The sequence below is a fragment of the Leucoraja erinacea genome, unplaced genomic scaffold (genome assembly GCF_028641065.1).
Source record: "Leucoraja erinacea ecotype New England unplaced genomic scaffold, Leri_hhj_1 Leri_128S, whole genome shotgun sequence".
NCBI classification, from domain to species: Eukaryota; Metazoa; Chordata; class Chondrichthyes; order Rajiformes; family Rajidae; genus Leucoraja; species Leucoraja erinaceus.
Window position 1 is genome coordinate 217,511 of NW_026575550.1, and position 14,720 is coordinate 232,230.

The 14,720-nt window shown below is 42.9% G+C and overlaps 1 protein-coding gene across 1 annotated transcript in view; it reads right to left on the minus strand.

Annotated features, from left to right (window-relative positions):
* Positions 1-1,278: 1,278 nt before the first annotated feature.
* The window catches only part of LOC129715643 (matrix-remodeling-associated protein 5-like), a 59,340-nt gene continuing 45,898 nt past the window's right edge, over positions 1,279-14,720 (minus strand). Inside the window, exon 9 of the mRNA XM_055665505.1 lies at positions 1,279-1,424. Coding sequence (XP_055521480.1) covers positions 1,279-1,424 — 146 coding nt within the window. The remainder of the gene's footprint in view (positions 1,425-14,720) is intronic.

Below are 14,720 nucleotides of genomic sequence, written 5' to 3' on the forward strand. Positions count from 1 at the left end.
GCTACATCTTGGCAGGACAAATCAAAATAGGACGTACATGGTAAATGGTAAGGAATTGAAGAATGCAGGTGAATAGAGGGATCTGGGAATAACTGTGCACAGTTCCCTGAAAGTGGAATCTCATGTAGATAGAAAGGTGGTAAAGAAAGCTTTTGTTGTGCTGGCCTTTATAAATCAGAGCATTGAGTATAGAAGTCGGGATGTAATGTTAAAATTGTACAAGGCATTGGTGAGGCCAATTCTGGAGTATGGTGTACAATTTTGGTCGCCGAATTATAGGAAGGATGTCAACAAAATAGAGAGAGTACAGAGGAGATTTACTAGAATGTTGCCTGGGTTTCAGCAACTAAGTTACAGAGAAAGGTTGAACAAGTTAGGTCTTTATTCTTTGGAGCGCAGAAGGTTAAGGGGGGACTTGATAGAGGTATTTAAAATGATGAGAGGGATAGACAGAGTTGACGTGGATAAGCTTTTCCCACTGAGAGTAGGGAAGATTCAAACAAGAGGACATGACTTGAGAATTAAGGGACAGAAGTTTAGGGGTATCATGAGGGGGAACTTCTTTACTCAGCTGTGGCTGTGTGGAATGAGCTTCCAGTGAAGGTGGTGGAGGCAGGTTTGTTTTTATCATTTAAAAATAAATTGGATAGTTATATGGACGGGAAAGGAATGGAGGGTTATGGTCTGAGCGCAGGTATATGGGACTAGGGGAGAATACGTGTTCAGCATGGACTAGAAGGGTGGAGATGGCCTGTTTCCGTGCTGTATTTGTTATATGGTTATATGAAATGGGAATGACTTATAATCTAGACATTGGCTTATAAAAGCCATGGGATGTGAAGTTGGTGCAAAGTAATTACAATCATCTATGTGAGCCATGAGTGGGACCCCTACCATGCCACCATCCAGAACCTTTATTCCAGATATTACCAGGACCCGGCAAGGGGGGACTGCCATGAAGGGGGGGGGGGGGGAAACAAAGAAGGCCGGGCGCGGGGTATTTTGTAACCATGTCAGCGCTCTATATGTGGAGACTATTTGCACACCTTGGGTATGCACGCAAAGGATTTCACTGCAACATGTTACATGTGGCAATAAAGATTCATTCATTTGAGGGGGGGGGGGGCGAGGGTGGGGGTGAGGGGTTTGGTGTAGAAGGGCAGATCAAAGATTAATAATTCAAACTGTTCATTGTCATCATTTTTGTATAATTCAAACTGTTCATTGTCATCATTTTTGTAAAAAAATTCATAATTCACTTGGAGAGGTGCTGTGAATTCATATCCAGGTGTAAAGAATTAGGCTGCAATAGATACCTATGCCTGATTCCGGGAGTTGGTCCACAAATGTTTGAATATATGTTGAAGAAAGCAACAGTGCTGAGGTGCATGTATTCATCATTAGGACAGTCAATGGCGAAGCACCTGAAATTTAAAATAAATTCAGAGACACAAACATGTCACAAGGGTCCGTAAAATGATCAAAATAGCTGCCAATTGTTGCCAGCGAGCTGGTCCACTTATCTCCTGCACGAAAACGAGATCACAGACATCACACACGCAACAAATGACTCGATATGGCCCTAAGGTGGGTTAACAAAGCACAGAATTGTTATGCTAGCCAAGAATGGATAATTAAAGGGGCCTTTTCAGTCTTTCCCGTGAATTGCCAGTCCAATTTCTGCATCACATCTGCTGCCACCATATTTGAGGAAGGATGTGTTGGCTCCATATCTTGGGCAGCACATTTGAGGAAGGATGTGCTGTCTCTGGAGATTGTCCAGAGGAAGTTTACAAGAATGATCCCAGGAATGAGTGGGTTAACATTTGATGAGTGTTTTATGGCACTGGCCTGTACTCACTGGAATATAGAAGATGAAGGGGGACCACCTAGAAACGTACCGAATAGTGAAAGGCTTGGATAGAGTGGATGTGCTGAGGATATTTCCAATGGTGGGAGAGTCTAGGTAGCCTCAGAATTATAGGACTTTCCTTTAGGAAGGAGAGGAGCAATTTCTTTAGTCAAAAGGTGGTGAATCGCATGAAAAGCAACTGGCCCAGATGGAGTTCAAGTTACATTTATTGTCACATGCACCAATTGGTACAGTGAGATTTGAGTTACCATGCAGCCATACGAATAAAAAGAATACAATACACGATAGAATTTAACATGAACACCCACACACAGCAGAATCAACGTTTCCCACTGTGAGGGAAGGCAATAAAGTTTAGCAATGTTACAAAATTTTGACATTTAAAAAATCAAGTCTGCAATTTATCCCATTAGATAAAGCATAAAAATAAGTTTAATTTGACACCTAATTCACTTTCATATCTTCAGTATTAAAAAAGTTGCCATTTTCATACTCGTAAATTAGCATCACGTTCCCTATTGCTTTTCCATTGGCTTAACACAAAAGCTGTGATCGAGGACAGTCAAAAGCCCATAATATTCTTAAAAATTAAGAGAACTGAAAGAAATGTTCAGTTAGTATAGATTGAAGCATTCTGAAACAAATGTGAAACAATCTTACTTGGATGACCTGACATGAAAGCATATAATTAGTTAGTTACCTAATTGTAGCTAATTACAAAATTCAATTACTAGATCTAAATATCTATCTATTTCTTAAGAAAAGATTAACATTTTTTAATAGCCCAAATGTCCAAATAACATTCACACAATAATTCACAATATAACATGATTTTTAAATCTCATTGTCATGAATTTATAGGCCAAATGGAAGGAATTTAGTGTTTAATTCCCGTTAATTAATGGCCATTTTAATCATCGTGCGAGTGAGATTTTGTGGAATGCGATCGATTGGAACGTTGCTGTTACGGTGAATTTAAACCCCATATCGGCAGGAAAAACACTGCTTGTTCGTATGGGACCTAAATCACCTTTTCGCAACGTGAAATTTGGTTTAATGTAATCCTAAGAAGCACGTTTATATGTACAATAAACGGATTACCTTTAGCTGTACCGTACGTGAAATCCGTCCCGTTATCGGCATTGACGGCATTAGAAGCGGATTTTTATTTTACTCCAGCGCTGAAATTGTCCCGAGATTTTAAAAAAAAATTCACAAAACGGCAGTCGGAACAAATTCGTCAGCATTAGCTAGCACCCCGAGAAAATATATCGCATTTTAACCCTGCCCCCCCCCCCCACAAAGGCGCCAAAGTCGCACACATGGCCAGTGGCAGAATTGCAGCGCCGCTGAAGGTAAGTTTTGGAACATACCAATAAAGTTCAGCCATCTTCCTCTTCATTCGCACGTGGTCGGGGCGTTTGAGCCCTCCGCAGTCGCCGCTACGGGTGGCCCATGTTCAGGCTCTGTTGCCGGGATGATCGGAGCTCTGGCGTCGGAAGGGAAGAACACACTCGCGGCTTGGAGTTTCCGAATCGGCTGTTTCCTACCAGAGACCGCGGCTCCAGAAGCCCTCAGGCCAAGCTGGGTGGAGATTCAACACTGGCGACCTTCGGCAAAAGATCCCAGGACTCCGCGATGTTAAAGTCAGCGTGGCCCGCGGATAGAAGCTCCGCAAACCATAGTTCAATGGTGTTAATCAGTAGGCCCAACACTCTGGAGGCGATCCTCGGTAAGGCGATCGCCGGTAAGGCGGGTATCGCCTCATCATCCTGCTCCCCGATGTTAATTCAGTGCTGCGCTGCTGCTGAAGCTCATGCCGGCCTCCGGTAGGAAAGGCCGCACCAATCCAGATGGTAGGCCGCGAGGGGGGGGCGAAGATGTGATTCGGAGAAAAGGCGCACCTTCGACCATGTCAGTGACTGGGAAACAGTTTCCCCTATTCCCCCCCACCCCCCCACATAAAAAAGTCTAAGAACCTTTAAGACATACCTTTAGACATACTAAAAATACCAAAAAAGGGTGAAAAGGATGGACAGCTGCTGGCGAGGCTGCCACACCTGATAGACATGATAGTTCCTGGTCATGTCCTTAGTAGCTGCATGAACTAGCTAGCAGGACCATATAACCATATAACAATTACAGCACGGAAACAGGCCATCTCGGCCCTACAAGTCCGTGCCGAACAAATGTTTTTTCCCCTTAGTCCCACCTGCCTGCACTCATACCATAACCCTCCATTCCCTTCTCATCCATATGCCTATCCAATTTATTTTTAAATGATACCAATGAACCTGCCTCCACCACTTCCACTGGAAGCTCATTCCATACCGCTACCACTCTCTGAGTAAAGAAGTTCCCCCTCATATTACCCCTAAACTTCTGTCCCTTAATTCTGAAGTCATGTCCTCTTGTTTGAATCTTCCCTATTCTCAAAGGGAAAAGCTTGTCCACATCAACTCTGTCTATCCCTCTCATCATTTTAAAGACCTCTATCAGGTCCCCCCTTAACCTTCTGCGCTCCAGAGAATAAAGACCTAACTTATTCAACCTATCTCTGTAACTTAGTTGTTGAAACCCAGGCAACATTCTAGTAAATCTCCTCTGTACTCTCTCTATTTTGTTGACATCCTTCCTATAATTGGGCGACCAAAATTGTACACCATACTCCAGATTTGGTCTCACCAATGCCTTGCACAATTTTAACATTACATCCCAGCTTCTATACTCCATTCACGGACATCTTTAATCTCCCCCTACTCTGTTCTGAGGTACGCCACCTGCTTCAAGAAGACAACCATCATCCCAGTGCCAAAGAAAAGCAAGACATCATGCCTAAACGACTACTGTCCAGTGGCCTTGACCACCACCATCATGAAATGTTTAAGAGACTAGTTATGGAACGCAATAAATCCACTCTACACAGCGGCCTTGACACACAGCCGTTCACCTACCACTACAAAGGTCCACGGATGGTGCCATCGCCCTAGCGCTACATTCATCTCTAGAACACCTGGATAAGAGAGATACCTATTCATAAACTACAGCTCTCCCATTATACCATCCAAGCTTTTCACCAAACTCACAGGACTTGGGGGTCAACACTCATCTCTGCAACTGGATCCACGACATTCTGACCAACAGACCCCAATCAGTGAGGATAGGGAACAAATCATCTTCCACGATAATCCTTAAGATGGGGATTCTGCAAGGATGCGTTCTCAGCCCCCTTCTTTACTACTTGTATAACTACGATTGTGCAGCCATGTAGAAATTTAATTCTATTTTCAAATTCGCAGAGGACACCACCATTCTGGGCCGGATATCAAATAATAATGAGATGTACATGAAGGAGATTGAGAACCTTATGTCCTGGTGTTGGGACAACAATCTTTCTCTCAATGTCAGCAAGGCAAAGAAGATAGTGATCGACTTCAGGAAGCGAAGCAGTACAAATACGCCAGTTTGCATTGATGGTGCCGGAGTAGAGACGGTTGAAAACTTCAAATTCCTTGGAGTTAATATCACCAACAACTTCTCCTGGACCACACATATTGAAGCAATGACCAAGACACACCAACGCCTCTACTTCCTTAGAAGGCTTAGGAAGTTCGGCATGTCCCCTACAACTCTCACCAACTTCTACAGATGCACCATAGAAGACATTTTATCAGGATGCATCACAGTCTAGTTTAGGAACAGCTACATGTTGGGCAGCAAGAAATTTCAGTGAATTGTGAACACAGGCCAGACCATCACATAAACCAACCTTCCTTCTACTGATTCCATTTTTACCTCACGCTGCCTCGGCAAGGTATAGAAGTGTGAAAACACACACCTCCAGATTCAGGGGCAGTTTCTTCCCAGCTGTTATCAGGCAACAGAATCATCCTACCACAACCAGAGAGCAGTCCTGAACTACTATCTACCTCTTTGATGACCCCTGGACTATCCTTGATCTGACCGCGCTGGCTTTTCCTTGCACAAAACATTATTCCCTTATCATGTATCTATAAACTGTAAATGCATTGATTGTAATCGTGTATTGTCTTTCAGTTGACTGGTTAGCACGCAACAAAACTTTTCACTGTGTGTCGGTACACGTGACAATAAACTAAATTGAATAAGGCAAGAGAATGGGTTTCGGAAGAAGAGATAGGTCAGCCATGATTGAATGGCAGACTTAATTCTGCTCCTATCACTAACTAACATGCTGCACTCACTGCTTCTTCTGGTGTTTGGATGGCCAGATATTGAGAATGCATTATGGAGCTGCTGGAGAAGATCCATGCTTTGTTTCAATTGATATCCACAACAGTCATTATGTAGAAGCCTGCATGATTTCACAAGAACCATGTTGAATCTCCAATCCTCAATCTCATCAGTCTTGTTATGTCTGGATTCTTAACTAGAACTGGACGGCAATGTTTAATAGGGCAATTCAAAGATGGCTCCATTTAACAGCTCATGCCGCATGAATATGTCCTTGAACCATTCCCTATGTCCACCTGCTAATCCTTTATCCTTCCAGAGATTGGAACAGAGTGTCTTGGATATCAAGGCTATCAATATTTAAAACAATAAATGAAACTTTTTTTTGATACAAATGATACACCAGGTACCTCGCCTTCTTTATTATGGGAAACTTTTAAGGCATTTATTAGAGGAATTATAATTTCATATCAAAGTTTTCAAAATAAAAATAAGACAGAACAAATGTTGTTAGAACAAGAAATCAGACAGTTAAGAGTTAGATAATGCTAAAGATTCCACGACAGATAAACACAATAAGATAATATTACTTAAATTTAAACTTAATCGAATTTTATCGGCAAGAGTAATAAGACTATTCCAAATTACAAAACAGGAACATTTTGAGTTTGGTGACAAACCACATAAGCTTTTAGCTCGCCAATTGAAAAAACAAGAAAAGTAAAATACTATAACCAAAATTAAATCAGAGAAAGGTGAATTACTAATACTACCTAAAGATATTAATAATAGATTTGCTCAATTTTACCAAAATTTATACACATCTAAAATTAAAATAGAAGACAGTAAAATAAAAAAATTTTAGATAACTGTAATCTTCCAAAACTCGACCTTTTGGAACAAGAGGAACTTGGAGCTCAAATTACAATCAAAGAAATAGGTGAAACAATAAAATCGTTGAAAAATGGTAAGGTTTTAATAATGAATTTTATAAAAAATTCCATGAGATAACGACCCCTTATTTATTTAATTTATACTCCCACGCTTTTAAAGAAAACAAACTACCTGAAACACTAACAGAATCAACTATTACGCTTATTCCAAAAAAAGATAAAGATTTAGAAAATCTGGGCTCATACAGACCTATATCACTTTTAAATACAGACCAAAACATCTTAGCAAAGACTTTAGCAAAAAGATTAAGCAAATATATTAGTAAATTGCTAAACTCTGATCAAACGGGGTTTATACCCAAAAGATAATCATTTAATAATTAGAGACGCCTGTTTAATATAATGTACTCACATAAAGTAGAGGAAGAGGATATATCAATTATTTCTTTGGATGCAGAGAAAGCATTTGATCAGGTAGAAGGGCAATACTTATATAAAGTACTGCAAAAATTTAATATGGGAGAGAATTTTATAACATGGGTAAAATGATTGTATGATAAACCGATGGCAAGAATTTTAACTAACAACATGTTATCTCAAAAATTTCAACTATCAAGGGGTAATAGGCAGGGATGTGCGTTATCACCCCTGCTTATGATAGAACCTCTGGCTGAAAGTATAAGAATTCATCCGAATATTCAGGGCTATAATATTAGGGACTCAAAGAATAAAATCTCATTATATGCAGACAATATACTTTTATACATTACAAAGTCACAAACGAGCATACCAAATTTATTAAATTTAATAGAGGAATTCGGGTCTTTTTCTGGATATAGAATAAACTGGAATAAAAGTGAAATCATGACGTTAAAACCTCAAGAACCTACACACTTATTGAAGTTCCCCATTAAAATCGCAACAGAAAAATTTAAATACTTGGGTATTCAGATTACTAGAAAATATAAAGTATTATTTAACGGTAATTTTATACCTTTATTAAATAAACTTAATACGCTGATTAACTTTTGGAAAACACTTCCTTTATCATTATTAGGTAGAATAAATGCAATAAAAATGATCTTCCTACCACAATTACTATACCTATTTCAGTCCATACACCAAAATATATATTTTTTAAATTAGACTCTAATCTTACTAATTTTATTTGGGACTATCGATCACATAGAATTACAAAAAAACACTTATGTAACCCAAAAGAGGTCGGGGGACTTTCACTTCTGAATTTTATGTATTATTACTGGGCAGTGCATATTAAGAATATAATTTATTGGCTGGATAGTTCTACCCAACAGACAAAATGGATAAAAATGGACAGCGGGGAGCGGGCAATGCCTTACCGGGTCGCCGTGCGGTAAGCTCCGGAGCGCTGTGGCCGCCGACTCCCAACATTCTCGCGGAGCTGGGGCTGCGGGCGGCGCTGGATTTGGAGCGCCTCGCAGCCAGGGGTAGAGTTGCCGGGGTCGGAGCTCCAACCGGCGCCGCACGCAGCCGGACGGAGCCCCCAGCTCCGCGATGTTGGGAGTCGTCGAACAGGTAGGGGACTAAGAATCAAAGTTTCCCCCTTTACCCCCCCCCCCCTAACCGTATAAAATCCCTCCAAACTAACTGACTAACATTTATGCAATGATTTACAATGATTCCCTGGTCTCCGGGGAGGAGGCAGCCGCTCCAGACTTTTCGAGCCTCTCGCGCTACCTTCCTAATCTACACTAAAAATCTTCCATTCGGAAATCCGAAAATGTCCGAAATCCGACAAGTGTCTGGTCCCAAGGCTTTTGGATAAAAGGTTGTGCACCTGTAGTTCTGAGAAATTCACACTCACTCAAATAATGAAACCAAAGAAAAGAAGATCAGCACAGCCAGCTGCAGGAAGGGGAAAGAGGAAGAAAAATCAGCATAGACATAATCACCATATGCAGTCGGGGTTGTCGGTAATCCCGAGGGATCTATCAGCTGTCCAAGATCAGAGCTGTGATTGGTGGCGGCGCAACTCACTGTTACAGCGGCCCCTACAGCCTGTCTGTCTTTTTTTAATTTTTTGACTGGTTAAATGTAGTTGTTTGTGTTTTTTAATAGTGTTTTTAACTGTGTATATGTGGGGGGCGGGGGAAAGGGGGAAACTTTTTAAAATCTCTTCCCTGTACGGGAGACCCGACCTTTTCCCTGTCGGGTCTCCGTTGTCATTGGGGCCTAGCACCGTGGAGCTGCCTCCAGCCTGACCGACCTGCGGGCTCCAGTCACGGAGCCTGCGGAACTGCGGACTTACCATCGTGGGATTGGCCGGCATCAGAGCGTGGGGAGCGGTGGTGACTCGCTGCTGTGGCCCGACCACGTAGCTCGGAGGCTCCAGCTGCAGCCGCAGGTCCGGTGGACTTTCGGGACATAGGGAGCTCGCGGGTCCGGGTGGAGACCACTTTCCGGAGCTCCCGCAACGCAGCCCGTGTCGCGGGGTTGGAACGACCCAGAGCGGGGCCGTACATCGCCCGATGCGGCTTCATGGCCGTGGGACAGTCCAGCGCCCGCCGGGGGCTCCAACTTTGTGACATTTAGACTGGGAGCGGGGCCGTACATCGCCCGGCGCGGCCTAAAATGGCCGTGGGACTCGCCATCGCCCGCCTGGGGCTTCGATATCGGGAGAGAAATGGAGAACAGGGGAGAGAAAATACTTTGCCTTCCATCACAGTGGGTTCACTGTGATGGATGTTTTTGTAAATTGAATTGTGTGCATGTCTGTATGATATTGTCTTTGTTTGTATGGCTGTGGAAACGCAGTTTCGTTTGAGCCTCAATGAGGTTCAAATGACATGTAATAAATATTGATTGATTGATAGTAAAATTCAGTTGTCCTGTAACTGCTGAACAAGGTGCAGTTCCCAGAGCAATATCATTTACCCAACAGGTGGATATTACACAAGAAATGAATCATCTGACATGGTAATCTGGCCAGGGTGCACAGCTTACAAGTGCCCAGAACACCCAGTCCAATTTCTCCAGTGGGCGTTATCACTAGTCACTCTTGGGAAAAGTGATTCTCATGTGCCAACACTGAAGCAAAACAGTGTCTTATTACTGCATTTCTGGACGCAGTTTTCTTGGACCCACAACAACATAACCAGCAGCAATATATGTCTAAGGACTGCAGATGTTGGAATATTGAGAAAAACACAAAGTAGTGGAGGAACTTTGTGTTTGGGTTCAGGCCCTTCTTCAGACTTGAATCCGGTCGAGTCTGAAGAAGGGTCCCAACCAAAAACATCATCTGTCTATTCCTTCCACAGATTCTGCCTGACCCACCCAGTTTCTGTTTTAGGCCATAAGACATAGAACACTACAGCACTGGAACGAGCCCTTTGGCCCACAATGCCTGTGCCAAACAGGAATAGTTTTGGTCAGGAACAGTTGCCATCTACCTGTCACTCAGCATATTTTGAAATTTTCAATCACATTTTCTCTTAACTGTGTAAACTACCAGGAATTTAGTTTTAGTTTTTGTAATATTCCACAATTTAACATTTTAGTAAACCTATGTAGACCCCCAATAAAGGTTAATGTTAGTGGCGACCCCATCTGTGGTGCGGGACTGCCGTTGAGGCAACTCTCATTCTCGCTAATAAAACATTTTCAATTTTGAGTTGCAACTGTTGAGTGGTTTAGTGAATAACCTTCTGAAGTTCATTTCAAAATATTGGACCAAACAATACTGGACATAGCTTTAAAAGTTTGATTCTTAAAAAGCAGATAGCAACAACCGTTGAAGGTAGACCATGGCAATCTTTAATTAAATCGTCAGACAGAATAGTTAGATTAAACGAGTACTTACCAGTATGAAGTTTGATCTGTATTTTATGAGGAGTTACGGTGAGGTATTACGTGAAGAACCCAGCAGGTACTGCGCATGCGGCATACTTCGAAGCAGCGGTGTGGAATCACAGAATAGACACAATATTTGAAGTAAGATAGTAAAGATCACGAGACATCAGTTTATTAGCTTGATCTATATAATGAGGGTGGGAGCGGCGGGCACGTAATACCTCACCGTAACTCCTCATAAAATACAGATCAAACTTCATACTGGTAAGTACTCGTTTAATCTAACTATTTTACTTCGGAGTCACGTGAGTGATTCCGTGAAGACTTCAAAGGTCTGTGATTTCAAACCGTGTAACAGTTTTTATTTCACTCACTGCCGAAGTTTATGAGGGAGGAAGTGTTATCGTAATCAACCAGTTGATCTGCTTTCAAAAGAAACAGAAAGGTATTTGTTAACAATAACAACATAAAAGAGCTCCTCTGAGCTTAAATTAATATTGCAGTTTGTAATATTCTCCTGCAATTAAATCAGGTTTATCAACGGTTTATAATAAAAACAAAATGTTCTGAACGCCGTTCCCTTGACCATTCTGCTGTATTGAAAATGTGGTCAACCGGGATGTCCATTCGTTCAGCCGCTGATACCAATGCTGCCCTAGTGGAATGGGATTAAATGTATTTATTATCTATTCCGGCAGCTTTCGGTACCTGTTTGAGCCACCTTGGAGTGGTTTGGCTCGTACCCCGTCTTGGGTTACTGTGGTTGACCCATAGGCTTTCCTCTCCCTCTAAGATTGTGGGTTGTGTCTATATATAGTAGTAGATGGGTCACCACACTCAACCTGGACTCTGGTGGGTAGGCCCGGAATCCCACCAGTGAATTGGGCGTTCCTGGTCCATATAGCCATATAACGACTACAGCACGGAAAACACAGGCGATCTCGACCCTACTAGTTCGTGCCGAACTCATAATCTCGCCTAGTCCCATATACCTGCGAGTTAGATTTTACCAGACCTAAATATGAACGTGATGCGTCTGGGGTAATCACCATGTTATCCAGTCTGGTTTATGGAGTGACTGGACTCTGTGAGCGTGTACGAGAGCCATAAGCACGAGCGTTTTTTAAAAACATAGATTAAGCAAGCTGAGGGATCTGGCTGGTGCCATCTCTGAGACATGTCAATGTCACACCAATGTCCCATACATGGGTATATACCTGGGTGTTTGGGGCTTATATTATAGTTGCCCTTCATACCTTCAGTGGATGGGATCCCATGCTCTGCTGACATGCTGTTTTAGATAAGCAGATAAGGCGCTCCATGCTGTATTTACGGCACTGTAACTCACCTTTTAGTCATGGTGTAGATGTTCCAGGAACTCCAATACGTCAGTGGTTGAATAGTTCGTTGTCCCTGCGTCGTGGCAGTATTTTACCCATGTTAGCTTTTAGTGACTGTTCGCAGGGATGCCGACATGGTGGTAATGGTTCCTTTGGATAATCCCAGTCCCTGGTAAGGTCTATTCAAACCCTGCACCCAGGAGTTTGATGTTTCCCTGGCATGGGTGGCTTGTGCCTGATACTGGGTTGAGTCAGCAACCATGGTCCACTAGGGAAATCCATAGGTGACTCGCCCACCGTGTCGTGATGAACTGGGAACCATGGCTGTGTAGGCCGGTCGGGCACGTTCAATATCTCGGAGACAGATCCCTCTGTATAGCGAAGTGCCCGTCTGATGAGGCAGAAGGGAGGAAGGCAAAGCAGAAATTCCCCCTTCCAGCGTATAGGCATCTATCGCTGCTGCCTCTAATCTGGTTCCTAAGTCACATACATGGGTTACTGGTGATTCCGTCTTGTGCAACCAAATTGATATCTGGCTTTCAAACTGCTTAATAAATTTAGCAGATATTTAGGGTTTGACATCTATTGAATGTAATCATGGATTTTACCCCGTGACATGGTGTCTCCCACTGTGTTCTAGCTTCCTAGGACATAGGCAGCTGATAGTTAAAATGTCTTTTGACACACCATTGCCAGATTTGTTTGACCAATTTGTTGCACAATAATGATTATTATGCTCCCCATATGGTTGATATAAGCCACCACCATAGTATTATCAATCCGTAACCACATATGTACGTGCTGCATTTGAAATGCATATGCTTTTTAGCCCAATAGGCGATCACCAATCCCAAGTAGTTGATGCCCGGTATGTGTAGTAACGATGTTTGTGAATTGGTCCATCTGTTACCTGTGCTGGATATGGAGTTTAGTTGCTCCCCAGCCTAAAGTACTGGCATCGGTTTTTAATAACCAGGTTGGGATTGGTGATGATAATAGGGCTGAAAACTATGCCAAATATGTCGCCCACCACCTTAATTGTGATATAGCTTCAGTGGGTACATTCATGATTTGATTATAGTGACCCAAGTGCCTTGGCAAAGTAACAGTCATATGGACGGAATTATTATTGAAGCCCAGATAATCCTTGGTAGTTAACGCTTCAATTCTGGTTTATCTGGGCGTGGGATAAACCTCAGCTTAGGGAGCTGTTTCGTAGCTAGAACTGCTGCCACAGCTAATTCCTTTGTTTCCCCTAATATGAGGATATCATCCAATATATGCCATGATTATGCTTGTTTTCTTAATATTTTCATGGCCATATATAATAGTTTAGGGCTGAGGTTAGACCATGGGGAATGCTATATGCTCCCATGGTTGCCCTAACCGGGATATCCATTATCCAGGTAAAATTTTTTTAGGTATCTATAATGATCCTAGTGTATGGGTATAAGATAGTTAGCATCTTCCATATCAATGCTCCCCATAGGTATCCTAGGGAGATCAGATGTCTGGCAGTGACAAGAACCCATGTCCATCTTAAAGTGTATATACTCAACAGATTTATTTAGTGATATTAGATCAATGATGATGCTACATTCACCATCTTTTGTAGTTTTGGTGAATATATTCGATACAAATTCCAATGGCTCATGTTTACTCCTTTAGTAATGAGCCTTTCTAGTTCAGCTTGACCTTCTCACTTCTCTTTTCTTAGAGGGAGAAAATGCCCTTTGGGCGCATTGCTGAACTGGCGGTAATATGCCCAATTTGAATTCGTTTTTATCCTCTAAGACTGTTGAGTATATTTTAGTTATTTGTGACAGCATCCCATGCTTTATCCACAAGTGTAAATGCCCCCCCACGCAGTTAGTAGAACACCCTTGTTTAGTGTAAACGGGAGGAACCAGACTACCTACCTCCATGTTTGTTGTTTTTTCATGAAGGCGTAGTTTGCTGGTATGCTGGTGCTGTCGGTGGGGCGGCGCATCTTCCCACGGCTCCGCTCTGGGCCCCGTCTAAAAAGAACTTTGGGGGTAAAGTGAAGCGGTCGCCAGGCTTTCACCAGTCCTTGTTTGATTCACTGGTGGATGCCGAGGGGTGCTGCCAGCTGGGTGTTGGATGCGATGTCCTGCTCGTTCCATGGCCTGCCTTCATGAGGCGCACAGGTTTATCTGCCTCTCTTCCCGCAGCAGCGGTTTGCATAGCCCCATATATTTGGGGTTGCGGGCAGGTCTATATGCACCATTGTTCAGTCGAGTATCCCAAATTTGGGAACATCTTAGGCGTCAGCCCCCTGGTAGTGCAATGGGATAGTCTCATCCTGGGAGAGTATAATCCGTGGAAAAGGCGAGCAAAGGCGGTAACATCTTGACCCTTCTGTAGAATTCGCTGCTTGTCTGCGAGTCTGCTGACCCAGCTGCCTGCGGATTTGCCTCTGGAAAGGCCTGCTCCTGCAGGACTTTTGTTGGGAAGATGGTCGCGTGGAGGAGCCATGTAGTGGCCCACGACACCCAGTAGCTCTTCCTGATCCTGCTCCCCTGGCATACTGCTGTTCTCGTCCGCCTG